Source organism: Schistocerca piceifrons, chromosome 5 (assembly GCF_021461385.2).
Source record: "Schistocerca piceifrons isolate TAMUIC-IGC-003096 chromosome 5, iqSchPice1.1, whole genome shotgun sequence".
NCBI lineage: Eukaryota > Metazoa > Arthropoda > Insecta > Orthoptera > Acrididae > Schistocerca > Schistocerca piceifrons.
This window is the reverse complement of record NC_060142.1, coordinates 159,692,848-159,709,026: the sequence shown is the minus strand read 5'-3', so window position 1 is coordinate 159,709,026 and position 16,179 is coordinate 159,692,848. Positions and strand designations below refer to the sequence as shown.

The 16,179-nt window shown below is 44.3% G+C and overlaps 1 protein-coding gene across 1 annotated transcript in view; it reads right to left on the bottom strand.

The window, feature by feature from the left end:
• LOC124798412 (venom dipeptidyl peptidase 4-like) overlaps window positions 1-16,179 on the bottom strand; it is a 254,271-nt gene that overhangs the window by 164,480 nt on the left and 73,612 nt on the right. The window contains exons 3-4 of the mRNA XM_047261808.1: window positions 13,783-13,868; window positions 11,917-11,997 (exon numbers count right to left, since the gene is read on the bottom strand). Of these exons, the coding sequence (XP_047117764.1) occupies window positions 11,917-11,997; window positions 13,783-13,868 (167 nt within the window). The remainder of the gene's footprint in view (window positions 1-11,916; window positions 11,998-13,782; window positions 13,869-16,179) is intronic.

The window sequence follows — 16,179 nt, the reverse complement described above, 5'->3', positions numbered from 1 at the left end:
CTTTAAATGTCACAGGCATAGACTGACAAGGAATGTTTGAATGTAGAATGATCAGTTCGTAAAAGACCTGTGTTGTTAGCGTCGGCATGACAAGGTAGTCGGACAGCCTAATACACCTATTACCACTAGGTGCCAAAGGCATCACTAGCACAGTGGCAGGGAAAGTCATTGCATCATAGCTCAGCCAATTAGCACGAAATATTTGCGAATTATATACACAAACATTTCTCGTAAATCTCTCTTCCAATTACTGAAAATCAGATCAAAATCTCTGCTGGAGTTCATGACAGTTTTGACTTATTACGAATGTATTGTAAGTTTGTAATGGCAAAAAATATTTTCTCGTGTGATATAATGACAGATTAACAATGTTCGAAGTTTTTCCTCTGCTTACACGGCAAAACCTTGCTTCTTCGCAAATTGCGTGAGTTTAGATCAACAAGAAGTACGCTATAGATTTTGATGAGTGACTTTACTAGTATCAAAAACTGGTCGTATATTCTGATTGCATCGACTTAAAAGCTAAAGCTTCTTGCATCGCTAAGGGACTATAGACCCTAGCATGTATTATAAATTTCAAGCTGGTGTCTTTACCCATTCCTGAGAAAAAGGGGGGCCGGCCGAAGTGGCCGTGCGGTTAAAGGCGCTGCAGTCTGGAACCGCAAGACCGCTACGGTCGCAGGTTCGAATCCTGCCTCGGGCATAGATGTTTGTGATGTCCTTAGGTTAGTTAGGTTTAACTAGTTCTAAGTTCTAGGGGACTAATGACCTCAGCAGTTGAGTCCCATAGTGCTCAGAGCCATTTGAATCATTTTGAGAAAAAGGGGTCATAACAGTCGGACAGACAGACAGACAGGCTGACGGACAACAAAGTGATCCTATAAAGGTTCCGTTTTGTCAACTAAGGCACGGGATCCTGAAAATGAATGACAATTTGAATACTGGTGAGAGTGAATTGTATAAAAGTGTGGAAAACTGCATACGTAATTACAACAGTAAAAGGAAAGACCTGAAGATGCGCAACAGAACAGAAAACTCTAATACAGCAGCGGTGTATGTATGTCGTACACATATGCGATTTTTCAACATAGAGAAATCCCTCTACAGACCAGATAAGGTACGTTCTGATTTCAGACAGAGAGGAATATGACACCAGTTAATTAAACAAAGTAGTATTCGTCATGACAGATTGGAGAATAAAAATGTTGTTATAGTTTTAGTTAAGTGCAGGAGCGTGTATAGAAGGGTCCCGGAACTAGACTCACCTATAAATAGTAACAATGCCCACAAAGAATAACGGACAGGAAGCTGGGCAGACACCAGGTGTTAATAGCGATGAAATTCCAATCTCCGATTGGAATATGTATCGAAAAGATAGGTAGTGGAGGCGTGTCTTTAGCCGTAAAAAAAAATAAAAAATAAAAAAATACGGATAATATCTAGTGAGGTTAGTGCAGCTTCTGCATGCGTTACAATTTGGGTGAAGTTGAGTGTTATAGGTGGATCAAACATGACCATCGGATACTTTTATAGGTCCCTTGCCTCATGAGCAGCAGTGACGGAACGTTCGAAGGGAAGCTTGGAGATTATTTCGTGTAAATGTTCTTGCCATATTATAATATTTCGTGAATATTTCCAATTACTAGCCATAGATGTGGAGACTCATGTGAACGGCCAGGGGACCATGTGAAATAGTTCTAAAGACCTTATTGAATCAGAGATTCGACTCTTGAAAATAACATATTAGATCTCCTAGTCACCAACAGGACAGAAATTTTGACTCAGTCAACGTAGAACAGAGTATCTGAGACCATAAAGCCGTTACAGCGTCACTAAATACGGCTGTAAGTAGAACAATAAAGAAACGTAGGAACATATTTCTGATTAGCAAGAGCGACGAGAAACAAGAGTCCATATTACCTAAATGGACAACATGAAAACTTCATCTCCAGCAATGACAGTGTTGAGCACCAATGGAGAAAGAATACTGTAGAATACGCTTTGGACACGAATGTGCTGAGCAAGGTTGTGGGGGATAAGAGAAACCCTCTGTGATTCGAAATCCGTGTTCGAAAGCTGCTGCTACACTGAGACGACAAAAGTCATGGGATAGCGATAAGCATATATACGGATGGTGGAAATATCGTGTACACAAGATATAAAAGGGCAGTGGATTGGCGAAGTTGTCAGTTGTACTCAGATGATTCATGTGAAAAGCTTTCCGATGCGGTAACGGTCGCACGACGGAATTAACAGACTTTGAAGGCGTAGTGGTAGTTGGAGACATTCCATTTCGTAAATCGTCTAGGAATTCCACTTTCCGAGATCCACAGTTGTCAACAGAGTACCAAGAATACCGAATTTCAGGCATTACCTCTCATTACAGACAACGCAATGGCCGACAGCCTTCACTTAACGACCGAGAGCAGCAGCATTTGCGTGGATTTGTCAGCGCTGAAAGACAAGCAGCACTGCGTGAAATAGCCGCAGAAATCAATGTGGGATGTGTGGTGTCACCGCAAGGCACCACACTTGCTAGGTTGTAGGCTTCAGATCGTCCGCGGTCCGTCAGTACACATCGGACCCGCGAGTCGCCACTCTCGACGCTAGCAGACCGAGCGCCGCCACTCGGCTGGTCTTACGAGACAAGCTAGCGCGCTGGCCAGTTCTACGGCCGACTTTGATAGGAATGGTTCACTTGTTATAGCTTTTGAGATCTCAGTTGCAGAGACGCTAGTTAGCATAGCTTTCAGCTGATTCAGTAGCTACGACCTAGCCAGGCGCCACATACAGTTTATGCGTTGACAATTGATCTATATGTGTGAGGCAATCAGAATTGTGAAGAAGTATTCGCAGTTCAGTCTGTAACTGCACTTGTAAATATTATTGTACAAAGTCAATATCGACGTTCGGCCGAGCGGTTCTAGGCGCTTCAGTGCGGAACTGCGCGACTGCTACAGTCGCAGGTTCGAATCCTGCCTCAGGTATGGATGTGTGTGATGTCCCTAGGTTAGTTAGGTTTAAGTAGTTCTAAGTTCTAGGGGACTGATGACCTCAGATGTTAAGTCCCATAGTGCTCAAAGCCATTTGAACCATCAAGATCGGCGTTCACCGCTGATGCTGAATTAAAACTAAGTATTTAATTGTATTCCTGTCTACTAACTTTCGAATCACCTAAGATGTTCTAGATACATCCCGTCAAGTATAGTTCATTGATCCTCACGTCAGCCTACCTGATCAACGTGTGCAATTAATGGCCACACCTTGTGATCAGATTAAGAGTGAAATTGCGTGACTCAGCCGGGTCACCCTTTTTCCATGAGGCCCATAGTTCCGCCTCATACATAACAGGATGTACGACGATCCTATACGGTAGGTCAGTGCGGTGAAACTGGCGTTAATGGACTATGGCAGCAGAGGATCGAAACGAATGCTATTGTTACGAGCACGGCATCGCCTGCAGCACCTGTCCTGGCCCTGTAACCATATCGTTTGGACCCTAGACGACTGGAGAACCGTGCGCTGGTCAGGTAAGTCCCGGTTTCAGTTGGTAAGAACTGATTATAGGATTCGAGTGTTGTGGAAACCCCACGAAGCCATGGCTCACCTTGTCAACAAGGCACTGTGCAAGTTGGTGGTGACACCATAAAAGTGCGGGCAGCATTTACGTGGAATGGACTGTGACCTCTGGTCCAGCTGAACCGATTGTTGGCTGGAATGGTTTTGTTCGGTTACTTGGAGAGGATCTGCAGCCCTTCATGGACTTCATGTTCCCAAACAACCGTGGAATTTTTAGAGATGGCCGGCCGGAGTGGCCGTGCGGTTCTAGGCGCTACAGTTTGGAGCCGAGCGACCGCTACGGTCGCAGGTTCGAATCCTGCCTCGGGCATGGATATGTGTGATGTCCTTAGGTTAGTTAGGTTTAATTAGTTCTAAGTACTAGGCGACTGATGACCTCAGAAGTTAAGTTGCATAGTGCTCAGAGCCATTTGAACCATTTTTTTAGAGATGACAATGCGCCATGTCATAGGGTCACAGTTGTTCGCGATTGGTTTGAAGAATATTCTGGACAATTCAAGCGAATGATTTCACCACGCAGATCGCCCGATTTGGGACATAATCGAGAAGTCAGTTCTTGTAAAGACTCCTGTACCGGCAACACCTTCGCAGTTATGCACGGCTGTAGTGGCAGCTTCGGTCAATATTTCTGCAGGCGCTTCCGTTGACTTGTGGAGTCCATGTCACGTCCAGTTGCTGAAAAACGCGGGCGAAGAGAAGGCCCGACACGATATTAGGAGGTATCCAGTGACTATTGTCATCTCACTGTGAAGCAAAGACAGCTTCGCTGCAAATTTAAACACGGCCAAAACCTCACAAACAAAAACTGAACGAATCCAAAACTAGCGTAAGGAGAGCCACCCCTTACTTCGTAAGTAAAATTCTCCCTATCCACTTGACACAAAATCATAGAAAGTATCTATCTGATGTTAAACTAGTAAACGAATCTAAGCCATCTGTCCAGACGCTCGGTGTCCATAATGGTACCAAAACGGAGGATGACAGAAAACAAAACCTAAATACTAAACGTCTTTTTCCCAACTGTTTCACTAAGCACGTTACGGGGGTTGAACAAACATGGGAAAACACCAAAAACACAATACACTGCCATGCCCAATACCGTGTAGGAAAACCCGCTGGCATTCAAACCAGTTTCCAATCGTCTCGTAAAAGATAAATACCTGATCTTAGACCACTCTTGCCGAAAATAGTAGCAAGTTTAGGTACCGATGATGACGACGGATAGCGTTCACGCACTCTTCTCTTCAAAGGAGACCATAAAGGTTCAATAATATTGAGATCTGTGACTGTAGTGGCCAGGGTAGGTGCGACAATTCCTCCTCGTGCTCACACGACAAGTCCTGGACGATGCAGGTTGTGTGAACGGGGCCTTGTAGCCTTGGAGCACATAATCACAACTATGGAACAAGCATCGTACCATGGGATGATCCTGATAAGCCAGACGGGTCACATAATCCTTGGATGTAATGCAATCATGGGGCCATGTAATACCATGAAATGGCTGCCCAAATTTTATCACCAAACCATCTCCATGTTTCGCTCTTGGGATGTTCTCCTGTTTTGGGCATTTGCATCGCACATGTGTGCTTTTGGATTCCAGCTAGACCTACAATTCCTTGCTTCTAGAGTTCCCTTCGTGTTGTTTTGGTGCTGACAGGTTTCATGAGTGTAACATTCGGTTCTGCAGTGACTTTTACAGCTGTCATCTCTTGTTTTTTGTCACAGTCGTCTTCAAAGACAGTCTGTCACGATCACTCAACACACAGTTTCGTCCACATTGTGACCTAGCAGATGATGTTTTCCCACTTTCCCTGCATGCGGTATAAATCTTCGATACAATGCTTGTTGAAACACCAACGACCTCAACTATCTTGGTTATGGTAGCATCCAACATACAAGCAGCAACAATCTGTCCACATTCGAATTCACTTAGCTCTGACATAATGCATTCACAACTACAAAGAACACTGCTCTGACTGTAATTGACACTTGCAACATATTGCGGACACCGCCGCTCGCGGCCAAGTACAGTAGCCTTGGCTAGCACCTGCGTTTATGATCACACCTTCTTTTCTCGTGGTGTTTCCATATTTTTGTCCAACCCCTGTAGAACTGCAGTTTCTCCTCCAGACTTTCACATGAACTTGAACGACAGATATCGACATAAGAGACCATGAGTAGCGGGTCAAAGCCGGTCCTGGGACAATCAAAATGATCTAGGTCGAGGTCACCTTCTTATCTCTAAGATTAAAAGTCACTGTGCTCTGCTCTGAGCCAGTTGTCCTTATCTTCAAGATCATGGGTCAATGTCCTCACAGAGACAAGGGGTCCATTATTCTCTGCAAGACAGTCACTTGGCCCAACTACTTTTATTAATGACATGTCATAATGTATTGTCCAATTAGTTTAATTAATGATGTATAACTTTCATCACCATTATTAATGATCTGTCAGTGTTGTCACTATTATCTATGCTGGTAACCAATTACACTACTGGCCTTTAAAATTGCTACACCACAAAGATGACGTGCTACAGAAGCAAAATTTAACCGACAGGAAGAAGATGCTGTGATATGGAAATGATTAGCATTTCAGAGCATTCACACAAGGTTGGCGCCGGTGGCGACACCTACAACGTACTGACATGAGGAAAGTTTCCAACCGATTTCTCAGACACAAACAGCAGTTGACCGGCGTTGCCTGGTGAAATGTTGTTATGATGCCTCGTGTAAGGAGGGAAAATCCATACCATCACGTTTCTGACTTTGATAAAGGTCGGATTGTAGCTTATCGCGATTGGGGTTTATCGTATCGCGACATTGCGGCTCGCGTTGGTTGAGATCCAATAACTGTTAGCAGAATATGAAATCGGTGGGTTCAGGAGGGTAATACGGAACGCCGATCTGGATCCCAATGCACTCGTATCACTAGCAGTTGAGATGACAGGCATCTTATCCGCGTGGCTGTAGCGGATCATGCAGCCACGTCTTGATCCCTGAGTCAACAGATGGGGACGTTTGCAAGACAACAACCATCCGCATGAACAGTTCGACAACGATTGCAGCAGCATGGACTATCAGCTTGGAGACCATGGCTGCGGTTACCGTTGATGCTGCATCACAAACAGGAGCGCCTGCGATGGTGTACTCAACGACGAACCTGGGTGCACGAATGGCAAAACGTCATTTATTTGGATGAATCCAGGTTCTGTTCACAGCATCATGATGGTCGCTTTCGTGTTTCGCCACATTGCAGTGAACGCACATTGAAGGCGTGTATTCGTCATCGCCATACTGGCGTATAACCTGGCGTGATGGTATGGGGTGCCATTGGTTACACGTCTCGGTTACCTCTTGTTCGCATTGACAGCACTTTGAACAGTGGACATTATATTTCAGATGTGGTACGACCCGTGGCTCTACCCTTCATTCGATCCTTGCAAAACCCTACATTTCAGCAGGATAATGCATGACTGCATATTGCAGGTCCTGTACAGGCCTTTCTGGATACATAAAATGTTCGACTGCTGCCCTGGTCAGCTCATTCTGCAGATCTATCACCAATTGAAAACGTCTGGTCAATGGTGGCCGAGCAACTGGCTCGTCACAGTACGCCAGTCGCTACTCTTGATGAACTGTGGTATCGTGTTGAAGCTGCATGGGCAGCTGTACCTGTACACGCCATCCAAGCTCTGTTTGAGTCAATCCCCAGGCGTATCAAAGCCGTTATTACGCCCAGAGGTGGTTGTTCTGGGTACTGATTTCTCAGGATCTTGCACCCATATTGCGTGAAAACGTAATCAAATGTCAGTTCTAGTATAATATATTTGTCCAATGAATACCCATTTATCATCTGCATTTCTTCTTGGTGTAGCAATTTTAATGGCCAGTAGTGTATAATGATTAAATTTTACCAAAAAATAAGCATTTCCTCAACCATTTCTGAGGTCTCATTAGCCGTCAGACTGACTCGTCAATTGTGTTCTGTTCACTATAGTTCACTGTAGAGGAAGATTCGTGACTAATCACCACACAGACTCCCCACTTTTGTTCCACCATATGTCTCTACATTTTATGCAACTTCGTTTTTTTCTTTTTCTTGCAACTGGCGGCAAATGGAATGTATTTTGGTGATTTACCGAGATACCAGCTTTGTGAGATCGTATTACTTTAAATGTTCAACAATTACCATAGCATATTATTTAAATGAATACACATTCAAACAATTGCCAATCTAATATGGCTTGGAAATTAATACTTAGCATCGATCAGATGTGCACTAACCTGGTGCTTAAGTGTGTTAAAAAGAAATTATTATCTGCACACTACAACATCGCTTAAGAGGAATCTGACACCATGACGTTAGTGTGTAGTACTAAAATAATAGTGGAAGGCAGGAACTTTTCTACACCCCACACACTGGACCCATGAGGAAACTCTTGAGCTTCGATTTGAAATCACTTAGGTTACTGCTAAGATTTTTGAATTCCTTTGGTAGCTTATTGACAATGGATGCAGCGGTATACTGCACACCTTTCTGCACAAGAGTCGTGGAAGTGCGATCCAGATGCAGACTGGATTTCTGGCTAGTATTAACTGAGTGAAAGCTGGTAATTCTTGGGATAAGCTGATACTGATAACAAGAAACGACAGTAAAGAATATATATATTGAGAAGCCAATGTCAGAATACCCAGGCTATTTTTTGAACGGGGGTCGACAAGAGGTTCGCTAACTTACCCCACTTATAGGCCGAAGTGCCCGTTTCTGAGCCAAAAATATCCCTTGAGAATGAGAAGAGTTACCCCAAGTATAATACCATACACCATAAGCGAATGAAAATTAGTAGACTCCTTTTCGTGTCGAACTAGCAACTTACTTCAGATACAGTCCGAATAGTAAAAATGGCAACATTAAGTCTCTGAACAAGATCCTGAATTTAGGCTTTCCACGACAGTTTACTATCTGTCTGAACACCTAGAAATTTAAACTGTTCAGTTTCACTAATCATATGCCCATCCCGCCAGTAGCCGCGTTGCGATCAGCGGGAGAGTTACAGTGGTTGGATGGAAACACAAACCGAAACCAGTCAGCCTGATGGTGAGGTTTGAAGGCGGCTCGCAAAATCAAGCATTCCGATGGTTTGTACACTCACCACAACCAACCCCATACGGAACAGACAACTACGTTACTATACAAGTAGCTTATTTGCCATAAATTTCAGTGTCTAGCCACCGTTAGAACACGAAGATTTACATTTCTATATGTGTGGTGTCTATTCTTTCGCACATGTCCGAAAGAACAGACATCATTTATGACCCTGCAGCCGTACACATACACGGTGAAATGAAATAAATTATTTAGATTATTGAAGTACCTAGTTGCAGCTGAGTCAGAAATTATTTCATTTCATTACAAAGGTTTAGATTTAAATCGTAAATGAAATGTAGAAATAAAGCGCAAGTTCTTAATTGCAAAAGAAGGCGCACATTGTATTTGTCGTTTACAGCTTCATCTGCCACGAATGGGAAACAATGCTTCGAGTAAACCGTACGTATTTTTTGGTACAGAATCCGAGTATACAATAAAAGTGTGGGTTTCCCATTTGAAAATACAAGGCTGACCCCGCCTAAGCAGGAGAGGTGGTAAGGAGGTGGTCAGCTGTATGAGAGACAAACATCCCCTTGACTGATGTTAGCTTTTCACCTAGAACTTTTTTTTTTGGACCATTCGTCGTTTTGGAGACATTTACTTGTCTAAAGTTGAAACAAACGCCCTGTATAACACACTATCGACCTCTCCCGGATTCACGCGAGTAGCACTTAGTAGATGTGGCCAGACGACTTGTTTATTATATGTGGTGATAGTGATAGCTACATACCTTCCTCGTGAATCAGTTTCTCTATTAGTGAAAACCCCATCAAAATCCCTACTGTATTTCCTGAGTTTATCGTCAGATACAGACAGAGAAACGCGGCGAGAACTTTAACTTCTTACTTGTATAGATATACGATGTACGCAGAGAATCTAGACCTGATTGACAGTATTATTAATGAAGCCTGTCATTGACGTATCACAAGGGAGGTGGGTATTCAAGAAAGAACACATCTTCGTCTACATCTACATCTACATGGATACTCTGCAAATCACATTCAGGTGCCTGGCAGACGATTCATCGAACCACCTTCACAATTCTCTATTATTCCAATCTCGTATAGCGCGAGGAAAGAATGAACACCTATATCTTTCCGTAGGAGCTCTGATTTCCCTTATTTTATCGTGGTGATCGTTCCTCCCTATGTGAGTCGGTGTCAACAAAATATTTTCGCATTCGGAGAAGAAAGTTGGTGATTGGAATTTCGTGAGAAGATTCCGTCGCAACGAACATCGCCTATCTTTTAATGATTTCCAGCCCAAATCCGGTGTCATTTCTGTGACACTCTCTCCCATAATTCGCGATAATACAAATCGTGCTACGTTTCTTTGAACTTTTCCGATGTATTCCGTCAGTCCTATGTGGTAAGGATCCCACACCGCGCAACAGTATTCTAAAAGAGGACGGACAAGCGTAGTGTAGGCAGTCTCCTTAGTAGGTCTGTTACATTTTCTAAGTGTCCTGCCAATAAAACGCAGTCTTTGGTTAGCCTTCCCCACAACATTTTCTGTGTGTTCCTTCAAATTTAAGTCGTTCGTAATTATAATAGCTAAGTATTTAGTTGAAATTATGGCTTTTAGATTAGACTGATTTATCATGTAACCGAAGTTTAACGACTTCGTTTTAGCACTCATGTGGATGACCTCACACTTTTCATTATTTAGGGTCAACTGCCACTTTTCGCACCATTCAGATATCTTTTCTGATTCGTTTTGCAGTTTGTTTTGATCTTCTGATGACTTTATTAGTCGATAAACGACAGAGTCATCTGCAAACAACCGAAGACGGCTGCTCAGATTGTCTCCAAAATCTTTTACATAGATAAGGAGCAGCAGAGGGCCTATAACACTACCTTGGGGAACGCCAGAATTCATTTCTGTTGTACTCGATGACTTTCCGTCAATTACTACGAACAGTGACCTCTCTGACAGGAAATCACAAATCCGGTCACATAACTGAGACGATATTCCATAAGCACGCAATTTCACTACGAGCCGCTTGTGTGGTACAGTGTCAAAAGCCTTCCGGAGACCCAGAAATACGGAATCGATCTGAAATACCTTGTCAATAGCACTCAACACGTCATGTGAATAAAGTTGTGTTTCACAGGAACGATGTTTTCTAAACCCATGTTGACTGTGTGTCAATAGACGGTTTTCTTCGAGGTAATTCATATTGTTCGAATACAATATATGTTCTAAAACCCTGCTGCACATCGACGTTAACGATATGGGCCTGTAATTTAGTGGATTACTCCTACTATCTTTCTAGAATATTGGTGTGATCTGTTCAACTTTCGAGTCTTTGAGTACGGATCTTTCGTCGAGCGAGCGGTTGTATATGATTGTTAAGTATGGAGCTAATGCATCAGCATACTCCGAAAGGAACCTAATTGGTATACAGTCTGGACCAGAATACTTGTTTTTATTGTGATTTAAGTTGCTTCACTACACCGAGTATATTTACTTGAACGTTACTCATGTTGGGAGCTGTTCTCGATTCGAATTCTGGCATATTTACTTCATCTTCTTTTGTGAATGCATTTCGGAAGGCTGTATTTAGTAACTCTGCTTTGGCAGCCCTGTCTTCGATAGTATCTCCATTGCTATCGCGCAGAGAAGACATTGATTGTTTCTTGCCGCTAACATACTTCACATACGACCAGACTCTCTTTGGATTTTCTGCCAAGTTTCGAGACAAAGTTTCGTTGTGGAAACTGTTAAGGGCATCTCGCATTAAAGGCCGCGCTAAATTTCGAACTTCTGTAAAATATCGCCAATATTGGGGATTTTGCGTCTGTTTGAATTTGGCATGTTTGTTTCGTTGTTTCTGCAACAGTGTTCTAACCCGTTTTGTGTACCAAGGAGGATTAGCTCCGTCGTTTGTTAATTTATTTGGTATAAATCTCACAATTGCTGCCTATACTATTTCTTTGAATTTAAGCCACATCTGGTCTACACTTTACGAGGCGGTAAGAACATATAAGTTCCGTGTTCCAGCTCAGTTCTTTTTTTCCAGGTAGCCTTACGATTCATCTTCTATCCTGGTTTGAGTGATACTAAATTTGCAAGACTAACGAAGATAATATACAACAGTACTTTATGGATGATATGAGAAAGATAGTTACAACCCAAAAGACTATATAAAATAATAAAGTAGACTGACTTATAGCACGGGAGACCTACCTTCTCTGCGTCATAACCGAGAAGGACGAAACTCCAGTCGTTTGACAGCGCTCTTTTTACTGGGCTAAAATAAGAGTACACCTGAAAAGAAAAAAAACATTATTTTTAAAAGTGACTCTAATATTGTATGACATGTGTAGTTATGGCTTTGGGGACTGCAGCTTCCAAACATTTTTTGGAAATTTGTGGTCAGTTCCTATGGGACCAAACTGCTGAGGTCATCGGTCCCTAGGCTTACACACTACTTAATCTAACTTTAACTTACGCTAACGACAACACACACACCCATGCCCGAGAGAGGACTCGAACCTCCGACGGAGGGAGCCGCGGGAACCGTGGCAAGGCGCCATAAACCGCACGGCTACCCCGCGCGGCGTAGCTTACAAATACTTTTCTTTCTTGTGTACGTCCATCTTTCCACAAATGGTTGCGGAGCCTCGGCTGTTCAGTATAAAATCTCGAATCAAAACATCTTCAGCCGTCTCAATATCCAGTTGTTGTTTTATTTGAACAACCAGTTTCAGTGCTACATTACGCCATCTTCAGGCCCCCTGACCAACTTGTAGGAAGATTCCCACCTCTGGTCCAGTCAAAACAGGAGCCAGCATTCAGTGATGTATCCGTAGATTTTTGACACAACGATCTCTTCGATCGTCACCCGCAAGTATTGATCAAAGAGATCACTGTTCCAAAAATCGACGGATACCAGTCACTCACTGAATGCTGGAAACTGTTTAGGCTGGGTCAGAGGTGGGATTCTTCCTACACGACAGTCAGGAGGCCTAAAGAAGGTGTAATGTAGCACTGAAACTGGTTGCTCAAATAAAATAACAACTGGAAATTGATACACCTGAAGATGTTTTGATTCGACAATTTTTTACTTTTCCTTCCTGTGCCACTTAATCCTTCTACAGACAATTTTTAGTCATTTTGTTTACTTGGAGCCATTACTCTGTGGAGGTGCAATACACAATCGTCAGAATAAGTATAAAAGCAAATATATAGAACTGAAGCGAACCGGTATGGATGAGTAACTGTAAGTCTGTGGCTCAAGTGTTGTAAACTGAAACTGTAAATATTTGCTGATCAAACCTCAGAGACTATAAACCGAAGAAATCATAGGCTCTTAGCAGTGAGGCGTATCAGAGAAAGGTAACTTGTGACGACGGCAGTAGTTTCGCTGTAAAGTTCATACACAAATTATATAAACAATGAACTGCAGGAAATACTATTCCCCGACGGCAGGCACAGCAAAGCTTTGGGTTGTGGCCCTGGTGAGCCAATGGGGGTCGACCGACCGCCTTGTCGTCCTCTTGTAATGGCGTCATGGGATGCCGTATTAGGTGCATGGGGTCAGTACACCGCTTTCCCGGCCATTGTCAGTTTTCTTGACGATAGAGCCACTACTTTTCGTTCACATAGTTCTTCTGTTGGCCTGATAAGGCTGAGCACACCCTGGTCCAGTCTCCCCCCCCCCCCCTCACCCATACACACACAGGCACATCTAGGAAATATTTCTCACAGTACCAGGAATTCAACGCGAATGCTTCGCGTAGCAGCCACACACACTAACCACTGAATTACGGAGACGGATTATTCCCAACAGATTTTTACCATGAATTACAGCACTGTTCGTATCCGGTTGACCTCGCACATATCAGTACAATCTTCATGTCGAATCACTAAGCAGTATTTCCTCTTCTGAAATTTACAGACTTTTGTCACATGGACGAAGACGAATTCCTGGCGATTCGTTCAGTTTGTAATGCAAGAAGGAATCTTGAATTAAGTTAGTTCCTTAGGACTGCAGTCGCTTTACTTAACCTTAACAATTTATTTGTAGGAAATAACTGAGACAACACTTGCCTCCTTTGGCACCAGCGTTGTGTGCTCCACTGTATCGAGGTCGTAATAGAACATCCTGTCCTCGTCCACATAGAGCAACGCCGTGTCTGTAACAGAAAATGTTGCAAGTACTACGTCGTCGAAGCCTTTGTATAGTTACATGCACAAACAGTAATTGGGTATTGCAGAAACTGAAACACCAAGAGATGGAGAGGGACCCAATGAGGACTATAGAGGCCCTCACACGTTCAATAATATAGTGAAACTGTCAATATGTAGACTGTCTGAGGGCTCGTATTGACGTATTGCCAGTACTAGAAATATTGATGAGCAGTATTTATGGACCTCAAAATATTCTCAGTATTGTCAATACATAAAGAACATGTGAGATCAAATTTCGAAGGTGTGACAATATTCTCCATTCAGATATTCAGTGATTCAGAACTAACCACGAGGTATTAGTGTACACTGTTTATTTTTTCAATTTGCTGTTGACCATATCATACCTCAGACTGAATTTTTAAGGAGTTTTTAACACAAAAGAATTATGAGGCGTAGGCAAGGATGATACACTCCTGGAAATTGAAATAAGAACACCGTGAATTCATTGTCCCAGGAAGGGGAAACTTTATTGACACATTCCTGGAGTCAGATACATCACATGATCACACTGACAGAACCACAAGCACATAGACACAGGCAACAGAGCATGCACAATGTCGGCACTAGTACAGTGTATATCCACCTTTCGCAGCAATGCAGGCTGCTATTCTCCCATGGAGACGATCGTAGAGATGCTGGATGTAGTCCTGTGGAACGGCTTGCCATGCCATTTCCACCTGGCGCCTCAGTTGGACCAGCGTTCGTGCTGGACGTGCAGACCGCGTGAGACGACGCTTCATCCAGTCCAAAACATGCTCAATGGGGGACAGATCCGGAGATCTTGCTGGCCAGGGTAGTTGACTTACACCTTCTAGAGCACGTTGGGTGGCACGGGACACATGCGGACGTGCATTGTCCTGTTGGAACAGCAAGTTCCCTTGCCGGTCTAGGAATGGTAGAACGATGGGTTCAATGACGGTTTGGATGTACCGTGCACTATTCAGTGTCCCCTCGACGATCACCAGTGGTGTACGGCCAGTGTAGGAGATCGCTCCCCACACCATGATGCCGGGTGTTGGCCCTGTGTGCCTCGGTCGTATGCAGTCCTGATTGTGGCGCTCACCTGCACGGCGCCAAACACGCATACGACCATCATTGGCACCAAGGCAGAAGCAACTCTCATCGCTGAAGATGACACGTCTCCATTCATCCCTCCATTCACGCCTGTCGCGACACCACCGGAGGCGGGCTGCACCATGTTGGGGCGTGAGCGGAAGACGGCCTAACGGTGTGCGGGACCGTAGCCCAGCTTCATGGAGACGGTTGCGAATGGTCCTCGCCGATACCCCAGGAGCAACAGTGTCCCTAATTTGCTGGGAAGTGGCGGTGCGGTCCCCTACGGCACTGTGTAGGATCCTACGGTCTTGGCGTGCATCCGTGCGTCGCTGCGGTCCGGTCCCACGTCGACGGGCACGTGCACCTTCCGCCGACCACTGGCGACAACATCGATGTACTGTGGAGACCTCACGCCCCACGTGTTGAGCAATTCGGCGGTACGTCCACCCGGCCTCCAGCGTGCCCACTATACGCCCTCGCTCAAAGTCCGTCAACTGCACATACGGTTCACGTCCACGCTGTCGCGGCATGCTACCAGTGTTAAAGACTGCGATGGAGCTCCGTATGCCACGGCAAACTGGCTGACACTGACGGCGGCGGTGCATAAATGCTGCGCAGCTAGCGCCATTCGACGGCCAACACCGCGGTTCCTGGTGTGTCCGCTGTGCCGTGCGTGTGATCATTGCTTGTACAGCCCTCTCGCAGTGTCCGGAGCAAGTATGGTGGGTCTGACACACCGGTGTCAATGTGTTCTTTTTTCCATTTCCAGGAGTGTATTTGTATATGCCACTTTGGATGGTTGACGGAGGATTCTCTACAACACTGCTTACCTCATTAATTTGAAAATATAGTCTGTGGTGTCACTGCCAGACACCACACTTGCTAGGTGGTAGCTTTAAATCGGCCGCGGTCCATTAGTACATGTCGGACCCGCGTGTCGCCACTTTCAGTGGTAGCAGACCGAGCGCCACCACACGGCAGGTCTAGAGAGACGTACCAGCACTCGCCCCAGTTGTACGGACGACGTAGCTAGCGATGCACACTGACGAAGCCTCGCTCCTTTGCAGAGCAGATAGTTAGAATAGCCTTCAGCTAAGTCAATGGCTACGACCTAGCAAGGCGCCATAGCAATTGATAGTTATCGTATGAAGCATGTCTCATCAAGAACGATGTATACAAATGATGGATTAAAGTTAAGTA